Source organism: Cebidichthys violaceus, unplaced genomic scaffold (assembly GCF_023349555.1).
Source record: "Cebidichthys violaceus isolate CVI_PGR_0920_01 unplaced genomic scaffold, fCebVio1.0.p SCAF_1, whole genome shotgun sequence".
Lineage (NCBI taxonomy): Eukaryota > Metazoa > Chordata > Actinopteri > Perciformes > Stichaeidae > Cebidichthys > Cebidichthys violaceus.
Window position 1 is genome coordinate 11,904,165 of NW_027176262.1, and position 17,756 is coordinate 11,921,920.

Below are 17,756 nucleotides of genomic sequence, written 5' to 3' on the forward strand. Positions count from 1 at the left end.
ACTGGCACACAAAAAATATTCAAATTTAACTTTGAGCTTACCAGGAATTTTACTGAACACATTTCTGCTCCCCATTTTATTCACTCCATAAGCATTTTTAAATATCCCCCATAGGGCAAAAATGTTACACAAGACATATTGCATAATCAAATGTATGAATCAAATGAATATTGCCATATTACTGAGCACATTCATACTCTAATGGGATTAATTGTTTTGATATATAGATAACACGACCCATCCGCATCACATTTTTGGTCCAACTCCCCGCAAGGCTCTGAGACTATCGTGTTTTGCATTCCTTAAAGCATTTTTATATTGCTGGGTGTAAAAAACATTCAGTCCTCAGGGCATTAGTAGACTTTAAGATGCCTGCAAGCAATGCATTCTTTACACTCATTTTGGTTGCATCATTTCCTCTTAGGAAATTAGGAAAAATACAAACGTTATTGTTGTTATAAAACTTCTATGTTTTCTCAGGGGAATTCTACCAGAGGCCACCTTTGTCCTCCTGGTCACTATTGCCCCTCTGGCACTGGCTATCCACTCCCCTGCCCCACAGGCTCTTTTTCCATCTCACATGGACAGAGGGGAGTTGATGGATGCCCACCCTGCCCCCCTGGATTGTTTTGTGACAGGCCTGCAATAGCAGAGCTCTCAGATGCTCTCCCATGTCATGCTGGGTAAACACTTCTACTCTTCTGCTTTTTTTGTCTCAAATCTCGCTACTCTCAAACACTGTGGATACACACACACAGTTTTGTGTCATTTTTCATAATGGGTATCATTCATGTTGTTCACCCGACTGTTTCATCTGACCTGAAGAAAAAGTGGTCAAGAAATTGTTTTGATATATAAATATCCCAGTCTTTCTCACCTGCTTTCAGTTTTCCCTAATGTATTGGATTTATGTGTAGAATTTAAACATGGATTCAATGGATCACTCCAATATGCCTGCAAAATATCCGTTGTTCAACAATCAATTTTGAGCCAGTATACACATCCATCCATCCATTATCTTTATCCGTTTATGTTGTTCAGGGTCATGGGGGGGTGGGGGCTGAAGCAGATGCCAGCTAACATTGGGCAAAGGCAGGGTTCACCCTGGATAAGTTGCCAGACTATTGCAGGGCTGGCATATTCACGCTCACATTCACACCTACGGGCAATTTAGAGTCATCAATTAACCTAATCTGCATGTCTTTGGACTGTGGGACGAAGCCGGAGAAACCGGAGAGAACCCACGCAGCCACAGTATACACATGAACTAAAAAATCAGAACAGCAGATGGCTTTCACATGAGAGTCTTTTGAGTCACAGTAGGAAAGGGAGCAGGTGTCTTCAGCAGGATAAGAACCACACTTGAAACACTTTGCAATCTGAATCTCTGAGCAAAATAAATACTCAGAGATAAAACACACTTTATGGCACCTGTAGCACTTCAGTGTGTTTGTTGCTGTTTATTTCTATTCCATTTATTAGCTGTACACAAAAAGATTTGACTTGGGAGAAGCAGAATTTAAATTCTGTGCAATTCGAAGACATTTTGGCACATTTGTTTTTCTGTATCTGACATTAATCACTGACATATAAAAGGAATACTTACAGCAGCAGCTGATGATATTATGATGAACTTAATAATATTATATTGTGGTAATGGTAACTGCATTAGCATTAAATACTGTATGGTGTATTTCAAACTGTTTAAATTGTCAGTACTTGCATTTTTGTGAATATTCATTACTAACTGATTAGTCTAAGTGGCAATTTTTTAATGAAGTGAACTCTCCTGAATGAATGTCAATGTATACAATCAGGTTGTCTAAATGCGATTATAATAATATAGTAATACTAAACTATTTATAAACCGCTTGTAAAAACAAAGTTAAAACATTTTTTACGTGAATGAATGAGGATTACACATTTCATGACTTTAGGCAAATAAAATCAGGCAAATCAACATGTGCTGAAATAATTCAAGGCTTTTTTGGAAAAGATATAAGTGATTTAAAAAATGTCACTTATTCTGCAAACAGGAATGCTGCCCATTTAAGATTAAATTCCATTTCCTCACGGACAAATCAACTTCACTAATAGCAGCTTTGAGCAATATTTATGATATGAGGTTTGTTTTCCCTGTTTATGCCTGCAGGTATGTGTGCCTGGGTGGCAGCTCTAGTCCCACACCATCCGACGGCTCCCATGGCTACCTCTGCCCCGCTGGCCATAGCTGTCCTCTTGGCTCAGCAAGTGAGGTGCCCTGTGAGCCTGGCACTTACAGTCCTGCCCCTGGAGCAGCTCACTGCACAATATGCCCCAAAGGGTCCATGTGTTTCTCATTAGCCACTCAAGAGCCCTCTGTCTGTCCACCTGGTGAGGAGGGTGAAAATATATCTACAGTATAAATCAGATCACTTATCCTTTTTACATACAGCAGCAATACTGTTCAGTGGGCGGATTTCTAATTCTGCAATAATGATCCACCAATATTTAATAAGTGTTCTCTTCCTAGGTCATTTCTGTCCTGCTGGGACAGCCCTGCCTCAGCTCTGTCCTTTGGGGACTTTCAGCAACCTGACAGGAGCCTTTTCTCTCTCTGTCTGCACACCTTGTCCCTCTGGAGTGTACTGCGACTCGTACGGAGCCTCAACACCACAAGGTGACCAGACACAAAGATATTTGGAGACATATTAATTTAGCCTTATAGTAAAATGCACACACCCTATACTGGTTAAACTGTTTAGTAACAAAGAAACAAATAAATTGTATTTTTGTCCAGGGTCTTGTTTTCAGGGTTATTTCTGTCAAAGTGGAGCCACAGAGCCAACACCGCAGAGCTCTGACAACTCCACCGGGAATGGCCCTTGTCCCGTGGGCCACTACTGTCGAGCAGGGTGCCTCTCCCCAATTCCATGCCCTCTTGGCAGTATTCGCAATACCATAAGTACACCTACTGTTTCAACTCATCATGAAATGGTATTTTTTCTGATGAATTGAATAATGTGATATCCATTTCATCTCTTTTCTGAAATAGGTCCTACTGGGATCTCTTGTTATCTGCTTGTCTGATCTGCATCACTGTGTACCCACACTGTTATCTTTTTTCATACTGTAGGAGGGGTGTCCATAGAGAGCTGCTCTGCCTGTCCTGCTGGTCACTACTGCTCCACTGAGGGTCTTGCCAACCCCAGTGGCCCCTGTGCAGCTGGTTTCTACTGCCCTTTTGACTACTCTTCAACCACTCCATATGCCTTCCTGTGTCCCAAGGTAAAGGTTATTCATGTACCATTTCATTATTTTTCACCCTCGTTCATTGAATTCCCTTCTCCATTGTTCCTATTATTTTCCTAACAGTATCTCTCCGAGAGAAGCTTGTGCCATGTGGATTATTATTAGTGTCCCGTTGTATTGAATCCCTTTGTCATTTCCTTTCTCTTCTAGGGCCATTACTGTCCAGAAGGCTCTGCTCTGCCCTTGCCTTGTCCCACAGGAGAGTACCAGCCAAATCCTGGCTCAGACAGCTGCATCCCATGCCGATCTGGGTTCTACTGTGAGGAGGCCATAGTGGGAGAGCCATGGCCTTGCCCACCACACTCATTTTGCCCTGCAGGTACTCTAAAAGTTTTGAATACAGGTGATGGCAAACGGTAATTTAATTTAGGTAAATTCTAATGAACCATCCCAAAGAACATGTTTTTTTTTAAAAAAGCATTTCAGACTTTCAGACTATTACTGTAAAAAAATATCTTATGTTCCTTTGTAGTAGTTAATTTGTAACACATCACAGTCTCCGCTCTACTTCATCTTTTTTTTTTAGGCACAATGGTGCCTCAGCCCTGCCCTAATGGGACATACACTCATTCAAACCAGGGAGGACTACAAGAAGAGAGAGAGTGTTTACCCTGCCCTCCAGGGAAATTCTGCAGGTACTCTGGATGCATCACATCCCCAGTGTATGCATGCACAAGCTCCCAAATGTCTCACATTCACATACAGGTACAAGTACACAGACAGACACACAAATATGCACATTCACATCCTGTAGATACACACACACGGACACATGCTCAAAGGCAAAATGTCATCTGTGCTCTGATTATGCTCATAATTAGAAGAATGCAGAAGTATATTCATGAGTCACGGTTCACTGAACAGCCAAATTAGCACTCTAATATGCATTACTATAATGAATGTAGATATGGGAGGTGAAGTTTTAGAATCAATGCAATTTTATCTATTGAAGTATGTTCTTGTGTGTATGTTTTCTTCAGGGCTGGTAGGATCCAGGGTGTGTGTGCGGCGGGCTATCTTTGTGTTTCTGGGAGTGCAGATTTCACCCCTCAGGGACCAATGCCAAATCTGACCCAGTGCCAGTGGGGCATGCAGTGTGCTGGACCATGTCCACCAGGTATAATACATCAATTCGTTATTAAAAAAACTAAAACTAAACTTAAACACTACTACACTACCAATAATTGATTTTAATATTTGTATATGCAGATTTCCATACTTAAATCTTAGATAAATTGTTATTGCATGTAAGCATTTTTTATTCCAGGTTTCTACTGTCCTGAGGGCACTGAGGAAGCTGAGTTATGTCCTGCAAACACTGTCAGAAGCTCCCCAGGAGGTGCCAGCCTACGTGACTGCTTACTCTGCCCACCTCAGCATTGGTGTAAACCTGGTATGAGCTGGTGCTCTTCATGTTTGAGTAGTTGGAATTATTTTTGTAGCTACTGTTATCCGGTTTTCAGGTCAAAAATACAGGATCATTTAGTTTAATTTAGTAAGACACTTTTGTTTTGAAAAGTGATGAAAATGAATGGCTGAGTTTGGGACACTGATTCAGAAAATCAAAGCAGGGAGAACATTCTATAGTTTGGGAACTTTGACAGTATGAAAAAGCAGATTTCAACCCTGATGCTTGGGAAGCAGAATACTACTTGCTCGCTGTCCCATCAGGTAGTTAATTGCAGTCATTGTGGAGCTCATGTGTAAACTGAGTATAAGTAGATACCAGCAGGATAAAAAACACAGGCTGAGAATGCAAAAGGGGGTTAACGGGGTCGAAATCAAGCTGGGCCAAGTGCTTGAGTGATCATTAAGTATTTACAACGATTCCTCAAATGATATGCAAGAGGATAACAAATATGGCACAAAACAATCTCACCATGAAAACATTTCTGAAACCTTTTCTATTCTTTCCTAAAACTTTTGAATTTGATTTTGTGCAGGAGACCCGGTCCTTCATCTGTGTCCTGCTGCTCATTACTGTGATGGTCTGCCTGGCAGTGACTTTAATGGAGGGACAGGACCCAGGCCATGTCCGCTGTACACCTACCGAGCTTTCCCTGGAGCAGGCAGCAAGGGTGACTGCCTGCCCTGCCCTGCTGGTTCACACTGTAACAGAACAGGTGTGACACACTGCATTAAAGTGACCTCAACCATTCCACCACATCCTGTGCCTACTGTATAATGAAGTGTAAAATACACCTTAATAGTCCTCTCTTTCTTGCGGGTTTGAATTTACATTTGTAGGACAGATCAAAGAAAATTACGTTTCTAGGTTGCATTAAGTTCAGTGTGTAAGTGCCTGAGTCTGTGCCTCAGATGAAAGTGAAGGAGGTATAATGTGATTAAAAACAGTGAATTTGAAACTTGGGATACCTGAGGCTATAATGATGATTGAGTGGTGGATTCACAAATAAAAAAACTCTTAATTTCCCTAAAAAATGCTTGCGATTATTTAATATAGAAATCACATCGTTGCTTTATCTGCAGTAGTGGTTGATTCCCAGCAGATGGCCTCCATCTCTCTTCTCACTCTGGTTCGTTGTATGCTTAAATAAAGGCTGCTTACATTCTAAGTAGTAAATAACTTGACTGGTTCTTCAAAGTGTTTTTCATCTAACGTCCCGCTCAATGTGTGTGGACAATGATGCAGCAAATGTATTTTGATTTTGGTTATCGTGTGTGAAGTGATTGATAGGTTTTTCAGAAACCTGTTGTTTTCCAGGGCTTACAGACTACTCCAGCAGTCCCTGCCCACCTGGTTTCTGGTGCAGCGGGTCTGGACCCCCCATCCTCTGCCCCGCAGGCACCAAGAGGCCCCATCCTGGAGCTGCTGCACCCAGCCAGTGTGAACCATGTGCAGGGGGAACCTTCTGCCCAGATCCTAGAGCTACAGGGAAGCCCAATGTGGAGGGGATCCCCTGCAGGGCCTCTTATCAATGTCCCATGGGTAGGTTCATCAATACAGTTTATAATGTTAGCATGGTATATTAGAGTCATGTGATAACTTTGAGTCTTTTATTTTAATAAATGCCTTTCTCCCTAAAGACAGTAATGAGGTTCTGCAGTAATGAGTTTTTGCTCATAATACAGGTGCAGTCTCAGAGAAGCTGTGCAGAGCTGGCTCGTACTGTGGACCACAGACTGCTGAGCCTCCAGTCTGTCCTGAAGGGTATTTTTGTCCTGAGGGATCTCATACCTACAATATCCCCAAGCAAATGTGAGTGCATGGAAGATCCAATATCCTGAATAGAAACCTTGCTCAAAACACAAGTTTGTGAGACTGACATGGAAACAAGAGGCTTTAACAGTTGAAATAACGAAAGCCTAATAGATTTGGACTGATTCTACATGTTGTGGGTTAAAGCTTTATAAATAACCCTGTTACCATGCCCTACAGCTGTCCTTTTCCCTACTACTGCCCAGCCAACAGCTCTGCCATGAAGTCCTGCAAAGGGGGCTTTATGCCTGTCAACACTAGCGACCTGAGAGGTCCCAAAAACAGCTGTTGTCGTGTGTGTGAGGGGGGCACCTATCGTCCGTACCTCTCCTCCTTCCCACAATGCCTTCCATGTCCACCAGGATACTTTTGCTCCCCAGGTTCTCTGCTCACCACCACAAATCATTCCATATTGCAATGTACAATATTTATTTCTTGCCTTACTCCAAATTATGTGTGCATGTTCTTAATTCAACAGGTACAGACCACTACAAAAGTAATCCTTGCCCTCGTGGGTATCTCTGTCCAATGGGATCCACCCAACCAATACCTTGCCCCCCTGGCTTCTTTGGTAACCTTACTCATGCAGAGACAATGAGTGACTGTCACCCATGTCCAGCTGGCACCTTCAACCACCTGATTGCTCAGAAGGCCTGCTTTCCCTGTGGCAGCTCCACCACCTCAACAGCTGGTTCGATCCAATCAGATGTTTCTAGATAACTCAGATCACATTAAATACTTTTATCTGAATAAATATATGTATTAAGTTAAATTATAGTTTCAAAAGTGTTGTTCATTTGTACAGGAAAATATTTCACGTCACACCTGTTTCCTCAGGTTCTTCTTCTTGTACCTGTATTGGTAAGAATCGAGCATTTCAGCACTCGGATGGTTCATGTTTGTGCAGAACTGGTTTCATCTTCTACAATGAACTGGATTTCAAAAGTTCTACCTCTGACAGTGAATTGGATTGCCAGCCTGAGGTCAGTGGGATATAGTTGCTATCAATTTCTTTATTGATATATAAGGCTTTGGATACAGGGTTAAGTAACAATGAATAGATTTGGTCCTATCATGGGATCTGCTGACAACAAGAAACATGTTGAATATTGCTTCACCTTATCCATCAGACATTTGTGTCTTATATAAAATGACCTCAATGTTTCCCATCTTTCTTTTCAACCAAATATATTCACTTCCATCCAAAATCTTCTTAAAAAGGTTTCACAGAAATGCAATCGAAAATGTAGATTGATTGAACGTCTGATGTTGAAATGTCCCAGAAACATATGAACAACTGATACACCCTCAAGTGTTGACCAACACAAAAAAGATGATCAACCTGTGGAAAACAGTGGCTCGATGTTTTGCGATGATTTTACTTTATAATTTGTTTTTGCAGATGATTTGAAAATCAATACAACACTCTTGTACTGTTTTTCAATTAAGAATGATGTTGTGACCAGAAAGGTCTGTCTGTGTGTGTGTGTGTGTGTGTGTGTGTGTGTGTGTGTGTGTGTGTGTGTGTGTGTGTGTGTGTGTGTGTGTGTGTGTGTGTGTGTGTGTGTGTTTCAGGTGAACAGACGGTGTTCCTCAGGTCAGGTACGTCTGGCAGCATCCAGAGAGTGTGTGTCACCTTCCCTCCACTACTGTAATATCACCTGTGGACAACATGGAGGAACCCTGGATGTGGCGATGGGCATGTGAATCTAATTTGTACTTTTCAATTCAACTTGGTCCTTTAAAATACCTTGCAAGGTCAATTACTATTAAGAATTACAATGTAAAATCTACTAAAGCTTGAGAAAATGAATCATTCAGAATGTAATGCTGTCTGTCTTTATGTCTCTTGTCTTATCTGCCTGATGCTGATGCCCTAGCTGCCAGTGTGAGCGATATGTGTCTGCTGAAGAGCTTTGCAACACTTCCTGCCTTTCCAGACTACCTCAGCTCTCTGCACAGTTCTCACCAGATGGGCACCTGCTGCTCAGCCTCAAAGAAAGAGACAAGATGGTGTGGGCCAGGGTGAGGGAGCAATAATGGGGCCATTGACAAACTGATGATTGGCCATACCTTACAAGATAATGGATTTCTTATTTATCTAATACTTATTTATGAATTACATTAAATGTGTGGACGGATGTGAGGAAAGATTTTCGGAAGCTGCTAGCTCCAGATAAAAATGAAAAAAGCACAAGTCTCATATTAGTATTGTACTGATGCAGCCAAGACTCTTTTCAGATTGTAGGGTCTAGCGAGATCAGTTAGTTGGCGGGACGCTTGGCGTGACATTTATCAGGGTCTCGGCAGAACACCTGGAAAAATATTGCAGCTGCACATTTGACGATATCATTGCAGTACTGCGAAGGAGAAGTGGTTAATAATACATAATGAGCTCCTCTCTCCATGAAGGACAATGTATAAAAATGTTCTTAGCAGTTTAATAAAATAGCTGTCCATATGCAAATGGTTGGGTTGTCAGTTTAATGAGAAAGATGGCCTCTCAAAATTAGTTATCAATATTTTGTCTTTTTATTTCTTAAATGTATGTATTATGCTGTTGTATAATACTACAATAGCAGTTCTTATTGAGCTTGTTTCTGTTTACTTCCAGACTGTAACGAATGTTTTAGGACCAGATATCCACGCAATCAGTATTGGTAAAATCCATTTGATCCAGTTTGACACTGAAGGGGTGTTTGGTTGGATTCCCACACAGAAAGAGCTCATCAATCAGTTTCTGTCAGGTGACTAGACTTAACTAGTCCTATTGCTACATTTTATTTTCTATCTTTAATCAAGCCATTTCATTTCTGTATCTTGTATCATTTTAAAGGAGAATGCTGTCTAAACCCTGAGCACCTATTTCCTTCTACTCAGAACCAATAGAACTCCTAAACACAAGACCCAGAAAGAGGAGAGACACGGAAGATGCTGATGCTTCTGACATAACTGTCCTTCCTCGTATCCCCAACCCCATCGTCTGTCTGTCCTCGGGTGACATGCTAATTTTCCATCTCACCATCAACCACACCGGTACCACAGATTTGGTTTACTTTCATGTTGTTGTTTTTTTGTCACGATTGACAGTGCGATTTCTTTGTGTTTTAAACACATTCAACTTGCTCTAACTTTCTTTATATCTGTAAGCCCGCCATCTCAGCCACTTCCCAGTGTATCAGAAAGACCATCTGTTTAACAGTAACCCCAGCTGGGACTTTGGTGCCTTCAGACAACTGCAGATACTCATGAAGCAGACAAACTTAAACTCTACAAGGTAGTGTTGAGTCTATACTGCAGGTAGAGCCTCAAGTGTTGATTAATTTTTTGACTACATCCCTGCTATACCACAAACTTCTCAATGTTCCTCTCCTTTTTCCCAGGTTTGCCCATGTGTTTTCAGAAACTGGGAAGTATGTGTTTGTTGACAGTGCTGTCCCAGAGTGGAGTATGGTGGTGGTGGTCAGTGAGGAGGGGACAGAGTGTGACCCTCGGGCCTCCGTCTTCCAGCCCATGACCCCGGCACAGCTGGTGAAGTACGGGATAGTCAAGCAGCACAGACTCAATCTTCTTCCTGACTGGGGAGTGATAGCAGGTGTGTATCCTCACTGTTCACTATTAATGTCTACTCAACATTATATCATGCAGATGCATGGCTGTTACGAGTTTGCTTGCTAGTTCATCATGACACAATGCTAACTGTGTTCAGGGATCCTGAGTCTGCTGCTGGTTGTAGTTGTGGTTTTGACCACCACAGTGTTAGTTCTGCGACCCGGCAAAACAAAACTTGTCTCCCAGCGGAGGACTAAGCCAAAGTGGCGCAGCCTCGGGGAGCCCTTCTGTCCAGTGGGTTGTGTTTGCAGTGAAGACAGGTAAGTTGGCTTGACATCAGAACTGATGGTTTGCTTTATCCTAGCAGCACATACTATGTATGTACCCTTGATGAAACATGCTGGAAGGCACCCTCCTTCTTATTGTCCTAGTCAACCTCTCTACTATGTATAAACTATGTAAGATCACATAAGACTTATAAATGTGTGGCTTTATATTTGTGTTTCAGCATCGCTGTCCCAAGCCTAGGTGGCTTCCTAGGCAGTAGGGGTGTCGGAGAGGGAGCGGAAGCTGAGGAGCACGCTGTTTCAAGAGGAGGTAAGCTCACTGTTTGTGCTGTCGATCAAGTCTCTTTAAAAAAAGTTGTAGTAGTAATGTCTGAAAATAACGATGTTCTGGTGGAATGCACAATGAGTTTGTCAGGTGATAAGATAAGGGAAATTGCTGTGCAGCAGTTGCAATACAAAGTGTGAACATTACAAACATAAAGACTGCACAAATGTAGATATTGTTGTGCCACCACCCCATATAAAGGGCATATGAGGGGGTCTGACACCGGAAAACATTAAAAAGGGATGTTAAAGAATCCAGGTTGATAAGCAGGAGTAGTGCAAAATAAAGTGGAACAGTTTTCATGTTTGGGAGAAGGCCCTAAAGGAACCCTTTTCACCGAGTGAAGGGATTTGATTCCCGAGCTAGACGGGCCTTATGTGTGGAGTTTGCATGTCTTCCCAGTGGCAGCGTGGGTTCTCTCCAGGTTCTCTGGCTTCCTCCCACAGTCCAAAGACATGCGGCTTAGGTTAATTGATGTCTCTAAGTTACCCGTAGGTGTAGATGTGAGCGTTAATGTTTGTCTGTCTCTATACGTCAGCTATGCGATGGTCTGGTGACCTGTCCAGGGTGTAACCTGCCTTCGCCCAATGTCAGCTGGAATGTCTACAATTACATATCACACGACTTAGGAGTCTACAGTCGTGTGGCTGTACTTAGATGCAGCCGTGTTTGAGCTTAACATGCTGACAATGACAACACTAACACGCTGAAGTTAAGCAGGTACAATGTTTATCATGTTCACCAGTTCAGTGTGTTAGCATGTAGTCATTTGCCATAGCACTAAACTCAAGGTAAAGCTGAGGCTAATGGGAATGTCCATCATTTCACAGGTTATTCACACTGGACACATTTAAATCTTGATCTGTTAATGACATGAAAAGTCAAGTCAGATTCATCTTGTGAGAACCATGAATGTCCGTACCAATTGTCATGGCAACCCGTCTAATAAATGTCAAGATATTTCAGTCTTGACCAAAGTGGTGTACCCACTGAACGACCGACAACTAGACATAGCCATACATACAAAAACAATAAACAGTATATGGAATTAACCCATCCGTTTTTCCACCAATAACCTCAATAAATATATTATTTGTGTTATTGCCACAGTTTTTTTTCTCCATTCTTTGATAATGTTTCGAATCACTTAAAGGTAGAAATGGCTTCAATGTTTCTCACCTGGTGCACATTACATTATTCATGCAGCTTGATAGGGCCTTTAAAGTCCATTGGCCTAGTCATTATGAAACCAACCCGCATGACCAGGTAGCAGTTAACGGCCTATTCCCCATTTGATTGATGATGAAGAAAATAATGGCCAATACCACACTCTAATTACTTGTTATTTGCTGTTATCTCTGGCTCTCTAGTTAGCCTCTGCAATTTTAATTCAAGTACTTATTATCCATTGCATGCTCCATCCAGACTGTCTAAAAAACTAAAGATACTGAATTGTTATGGAGCCTAGTCAATCAAGCTTTTGATTTCAAGGTGCAGCCATTCATCAGGCGTGTATCTTCTCATTTCTTTAGGATGGCATGATGAGACATTTCCCCCAGCACATTTCTAATTTACATATTATTGACATTTACTGCACCCATTTAGGAAGTGGGCCAGGGCGCTGTGATTTGGAGGAATTAAATGTCAAGACTCTGTTTGACAAACTAGAGGATCAGAACCTGCACATAGCCTCACAACTGGCCCGACACCGCAAAGACACACAGGAGTTTTATAGAAACATTTGTCAACAGACTGAAACACTCAAGGTGAGTTTTATTATAGTGAGATGAAGACATAAAATTATTATTTCAAGAAAGAATTGAGCATAAGTTTTGTAATATTCAGGTCTTCTTAAGTGCCACATGAAAACTTTAACATTTAAATGTTTCTTTCAGAATGTCTTTGACAATATGGATCATAAAAAACTGAGCCTTCTTAAGGAGCTGCTAGTCCATAATGCAACGAGCGATAAACCATCTAACAGCAGCGCAGAAGAGAGAGATACACAAGGTAAAACTGAATGACTATGGTGATATTGGATTTTATTAGAGATTATGATCCTTTCAAAGTCATGGTCAATGGGCAGACAAAATTATTTTATTGAAGAAAAAAAAAAAAGCCTTTATGCTAAGCTAGGCTAATTTGCTACTGGCAAATAAAGTGAATAGGCATTTCCCAATATATCCGACTATTCCTTTAACAGTATTGTCACATTTTGTGACATAATGTAGGAAAACTCACAAGTATGCAAGTACTTTCTTTGTATTTAATGGCCCTAAAGACTCATATCAACCTTAAAATTAACCATTATTGTGATTTGATAGACTGAAACTATGTCACATCCTATGTTAAATGTTTCTCTCTAAATGTTTTCCTGCGTGGGACTGGAACAACCTCATCAACCCAGCTGAGACCTCTATAACATTACTGGGAGCAGTAATCCGGTCTGTGGAAGCTCTCTTATGCAGGCTGACTGGAGAAGCTTGGAAGAACCAGAATTTGACTGGTCCCCCATACTGTCATACTGGTCCTCATGATGCCAGGGAATGTGAACCACAAGCTGGATACACACAATCCGGTGACAACAACATGTGTTATACACAGGTACTGTACTATCATTTGTTGTCTGTAGCATGCATATCTTGGGATAATTAAGAAGAGAATAATTCTGTCTTTCAAATTATGTCCACAGTTTTCATCAGTGAACATGACCAAAGCAGAGCCAGGTAGGGAACAAATCTATACAAATGTTGGTTGAGTATCAGGATGTTATGTCAACCCAGTGAGTTGATTCTGTTTTCCCCAGTCCATCTACAGAGCACAGCTCCCTATCTCAGTGACAATGACTTGTCCAGGCTGGTCGGTATATCTCCTCTGTTCAAGACCCTGCAGGAGATCCAACAGTCTTTACAGAACCTTACCACAGCTGAGTCTGATCAGCCGCTCCACAATGGTACAGAAACTAGACACATAATGAATGTAAAAACTAATTATGGTAAATATGAAGCCTTTCTTTCTGTTCTTGCAGCTGCAGAGCATTCTGTCCATAATGGACAACTTATCCCGACTGCCCTTGACAACCTCTCACCTCAACATTCGGCCGTTTTCCTATTTGGTTGCCAGGTGATGCAGTTGCTTTCAAACTGCCCCCTGTTCCCCTCTGTGCTTCTACTAATGGCCAAGTCAATACCTGTTTCTTCATCTTCCTCTAATGAGGCTCTGCTGGCACATTGCTCAAGGGACTTTTATTTTGATGCAACCAATCAGATCCTTTATCTGTCAGAGGCAAAGCTTCATCACGTGGGACATTTCATCGCTACTATTCTGCAGTCCATGGCCTACATAGCATCAGGTAATCAGACAGACAGTTATAGAAGAGAGTCCTGAGACACAGTCTTGTGCCATTGTTTGGCAACATTCATGTAGTACAGTACAATAGCTCTGACAATCATCTTTAAAAGCACATAGTAATCCTCTTTGGAAACAATATGATATTTGTTTTTCTTGTTTATATCCAGGATCCAAACCTCAGAGCTTCGTGCAAGCTCTTCATGAGGCCATTTCAGCTTTAAGCCTTCAGCTGTTCAACCTTTCTTTCAAATGGAACACAGCAGAGGTGAGGGGCTATTTAAGCTTCATCATCCTCCTATTGCACGGGTAGGGCAGATAACAATTTATGCTTTCTTTTTACAGTCAAATTTCAATGCTTCAGAGGGGCAGCATGGTGCATTAGTTGAGGAATTTTTCAACATTAGAGTTCCCACTGAAGCGCAGTTCACCGAGCACCTGTTAGCTAGCAGGTTGGTGAAACGGATAAAACATGCAGCAGAGAATAGTATGCCCTTTAACCATAATCATGCAATTAAATACTTTTCTATCTTCCAATTTAGACTTCAGAAATACAAATGTTTCAAATTAGAGCAGCTCATCACAAACCTCAAACAGAGTACAACTGAGGACACAAACGCAGGTAAGACAATTGTTGATTTTTAGTAAGATAGAAAGTTAGGTTATACACTATTCAAAATCAATGACAACAATTACTTTGACCAGAACTATTATCGGGATGGACAAAATATTGTAAAACACCACATATTATAATAAAAGAGTCCTTGACTGAACCGTAACCATTTTTAAAGGAGCAGTGTGTGCTTTCAAACTACAGTTTTCTGCCCTGGAGCCATTGATCCATAATGGCAGGCATTTTAGCGCAATGCATGAATTTCCCATATTTCATATAATGCACCCATATAAACTAATAAATATAGATTGGATAGTCATTTCACATTGAAGTCAGACACTTTTCCAATTCTTCCCAGTCATAAGATCTAAATATCATTAAACTATACAGTCCAGGAGTCAAAAGCAGTGAAGTCAATTTTCAACTGAAAGAGCTTTTGTTCCTGACGAATGATCCAATGTTCTATCGTACACACACTTCATGACTTGAATGACAGCATGCCAATGAGAACTGAAGTTCTGAAGCTACTAAAAGCTTTAGGTTGTTGAGCTTCTGCTAGATACACAATAATCTTATTTTAATAGTTGTTTCAATCGTTGTGTCTTTTCGATCAATTCAGTTTTCATTGAGACATTTACCCAAAATGATTTCTTTTGAAGAATCAAAAGTCTTGTTTAATTTCTGCAGGTTTTCCACCAAAAGGGACACCAATGCAGGTATCAAACAGTTATAAATCATAAATTATCTTAATTAAAGAGAATAGTCACTGCCCTCCATGCAGCACACGCTACTTCACCATATCCTTAATTACAGATGTCCTGCATAGAGGAAGAAATTGACCACATGAATGAGTCTTTCTTGCAGCTGAGCGTGCAGCTACAAAAGAGAGCTCAAATGAGCACATGGCTAAAGGAGAGAGAAAACAGTGCTGGCAACCATTCTGAGGTAATTATCTGGAATATTATTTCATATATTATTACATAATCCCCAAAATGAATCTTCTTTGTAATTTAATTGTGTTTTGAAGATCTTAGAAATGCTCTCTTAGTATTATATTTCCTAAAAATGTCAACATACTGAGATATTGATTTCAACCTTTCTTATTACTCATTAGCATTTCATACATACTGTATAAATTATATTACATTGATACGTTGAGTTGATTCAGTCATTCAAGCATTATGCGGATGTTCATTTGCTCCTTTTCAGTCCTGACTGAAGAGACAAATGTGTGAATCAGTATGCATGAATATAATGTGTGCCTTCATTTGCATATTTGCGTCATTGCTTAAGACATGCATGAATTCATTCATATATTTTACCACACATCATCTACAATACTTTCCAATATTCTTATGTAGAGGGCAACACCAAGCATGCCAAGTCTGAGTCGTAATGGAACAATCCTGCTGGAACTGAAGAGATGCTATGTATCACAGCGCCTCAATGAGCTCCAAATGACATTAGGCCAGATCAGAAAGTGCCAGCAGCATGACAGCAAGTCAAAAGATGGAACAAGAAGCAGTACACAAACAGACAGCAGCACCACTCAGCAGGAGCAGAGGGAGCATTATCCTGGCATAGATGACTGGAGTCCGGCTGGCAGCCAGCGGCAGGACATCATTCCATCTGGCAAGAGTCACAGCCACCAAAGAGTAGAGAGCAGAGGTCTTGGTAACTCTAAACTGAAGAGTCATATTTCTGACCAGCAGATGAGTGACACTGTCCAGAGCAACAACTAGACTACCAGATGCTGGAGAGCCAAGATCCACTGTGTCTTAATGCCTCAGGAAAGCAGGAGCTAAACATTCAGATCACAAAAGACAATACAACTGGACATAAAGATATCGATAACACGTGGGCAGGGTAGGCCGACAGGGTTGGACTGGTCCAATACCGGCCTACGTCCATCACCAACCAGCCCTCCCTCTGACATCGCCGGCCCATCTATATTCTATGCTTCACAGAACACGTTAAATTTACTCTAATACCTAAAGAGATATTCACTGTATTATTAAATGTGAATCACTCTAGCCTACTCAACACTTGTGTCACTTGCTCGCAGACAAAGCCGTTTTGGAGTGCGAGCCGGCAGCATGGCACCGGCCCCAAAACGTAAATCCTTTAAAGGTGGAGCTGAAAAGCTCAAGAAGAAGAAGAACACCCAGCATGCAACACTACTGATACCACTGATGTTCACACCCCATCGTATGTTCTGTTCTGTTCATTTCTTCAATATAGTTCATACTAATTCTACCCTCTGATTCCAGTTTCTTTGTTGTGTGGTCTTTCTCTGCTGACATTCATTCCTTAAGGCTCTGTAGTTATACGTATAACCATCTGATATTAGCCCAGAGTTAAGCATATTCATCTAGCAAACTATACCTACCTTGGAGTGTTACAATAGCCAGTATAATTTTATTCCATGTGTCCATCCAGGCAAATTGGTGGATTCAAATGTTATAAAAAAAAGACATATATGATGTAATTTCTTTGTAATCATCCAAAATAATGTGTATGGGTATTTTTCCAAGTAGGCCACTGACTGGTCGATACGTGCGATGCATTGAGTGGGCAACGTGCCATGTATTGAGTGGGCCGGTCTGACAGTTACTCCCGGGCCACTTTTTTCCCCCAGTCCGCCCCTCCAGTGGGGGCTTACTGATCAGAAACTTGATCTGAATGTAGATCAATGCTGAGAAATGTGTATTTTTTTAATGTGGTTGTCATTGTTTTATTGTCTTTGTGCTTTTTAATATACAGCCTAAAATAGCTTTATTATCTATGTACAGTATAATATTATTTCTTGTTTGTTGAGGAACGATCTGAGTAGCCTCTGTGTTTATGCCGGTTTGTCCTTTTTAATGATCTATGATCCTGAATAAAAATAATTTCTGGCCACAAGCAGCGGTGTGACACAATTACCAAATTGTTTCTCAGGCAGGAGTTAATACTGGCCTTGGAGACAGGCTCTGTTCATCACCATATTCTAATGAAGACAATAATCTTCAGCTGAATGAACACAAAGTGACATTTGTGCTTCTGTCTTGCTTCCTTCTCACAACCACTTCTTCCTCTTGTAGAGGTGACAACCTACAGTATGTCTTCATGAGTATTTAA

At 41.1% G+C, this 17,756-nt stretch overlaps 1 protein-coding gene and 1 long non-coding RNA gene across 2 annotated transcripts; both read left to right on the top strand.

Annotated features, from left to right (window-relative positions):
- Positions 1-486: 486 nt before the first annotated feature.
- LOC137872577 (uncharacterized) lies at positions 487-2,625 on the top strand. The gene is made up of 3 exons (XR_011102882.1): positions 487-683; positions 2,153-2,373; positions 2,513-2,625. It is a non-coding gene; the product is annotated as an uncharacterized lncRNA (long non-coding RNA).
- An 86-nt stretch (positions 2,626-2,711) lies between these two features.
- On the top strand, positions 2,712-17,529 carry LOC137891330 (uncharacterized). Its single transcript, XM_068735930.1, has 34 exons — positions 2,712-2,730; positions 2,780-2,944; positions 3,116-3,267; positions 3,442-3,610; positions 3,818-3,926; positions 4,272-4,408; positions 4,559-4,684; positions 5,235-5,414; positions 6,017-6,241; positions 6,385-6,511; positions 6,692-6,891; positions 6,990-7,202; positions 7,349-7,494; positions 8,087-8,214; positions 8,392-8,536; positions 9,126-9,258; positions 9,392-9,547; positions 9,662-9,788; positions 9,895-10,106; positions 10,221-10,383; positions 10,572-10,660; positions 12,281-12,441; positions 12,571-12,685; positions 13,083-13,279; positions 13,368-13,401; positions 13,482-13,628; positions 13,704-13,798; positions 13,943-14,027; positions 14,194-14,291; positions 14,369-14,475; positions 14,566-14,645; positions 15,324-15,352; positions 15,450-15,581; positions 15,998-17,529. Exons 1-34 carry the CDS (start codon positions 2,712-2,714, stop codon positions 16,376-16,378), a joined length of 4,782 nt encoding a protein of 1,593 aa, XP_068592031.1. The 3' UTR covers positions 16,379-17,529.
- The last annotated feature ends 227 nt before the right edge of the window (positions 17,530-17,756 follow it).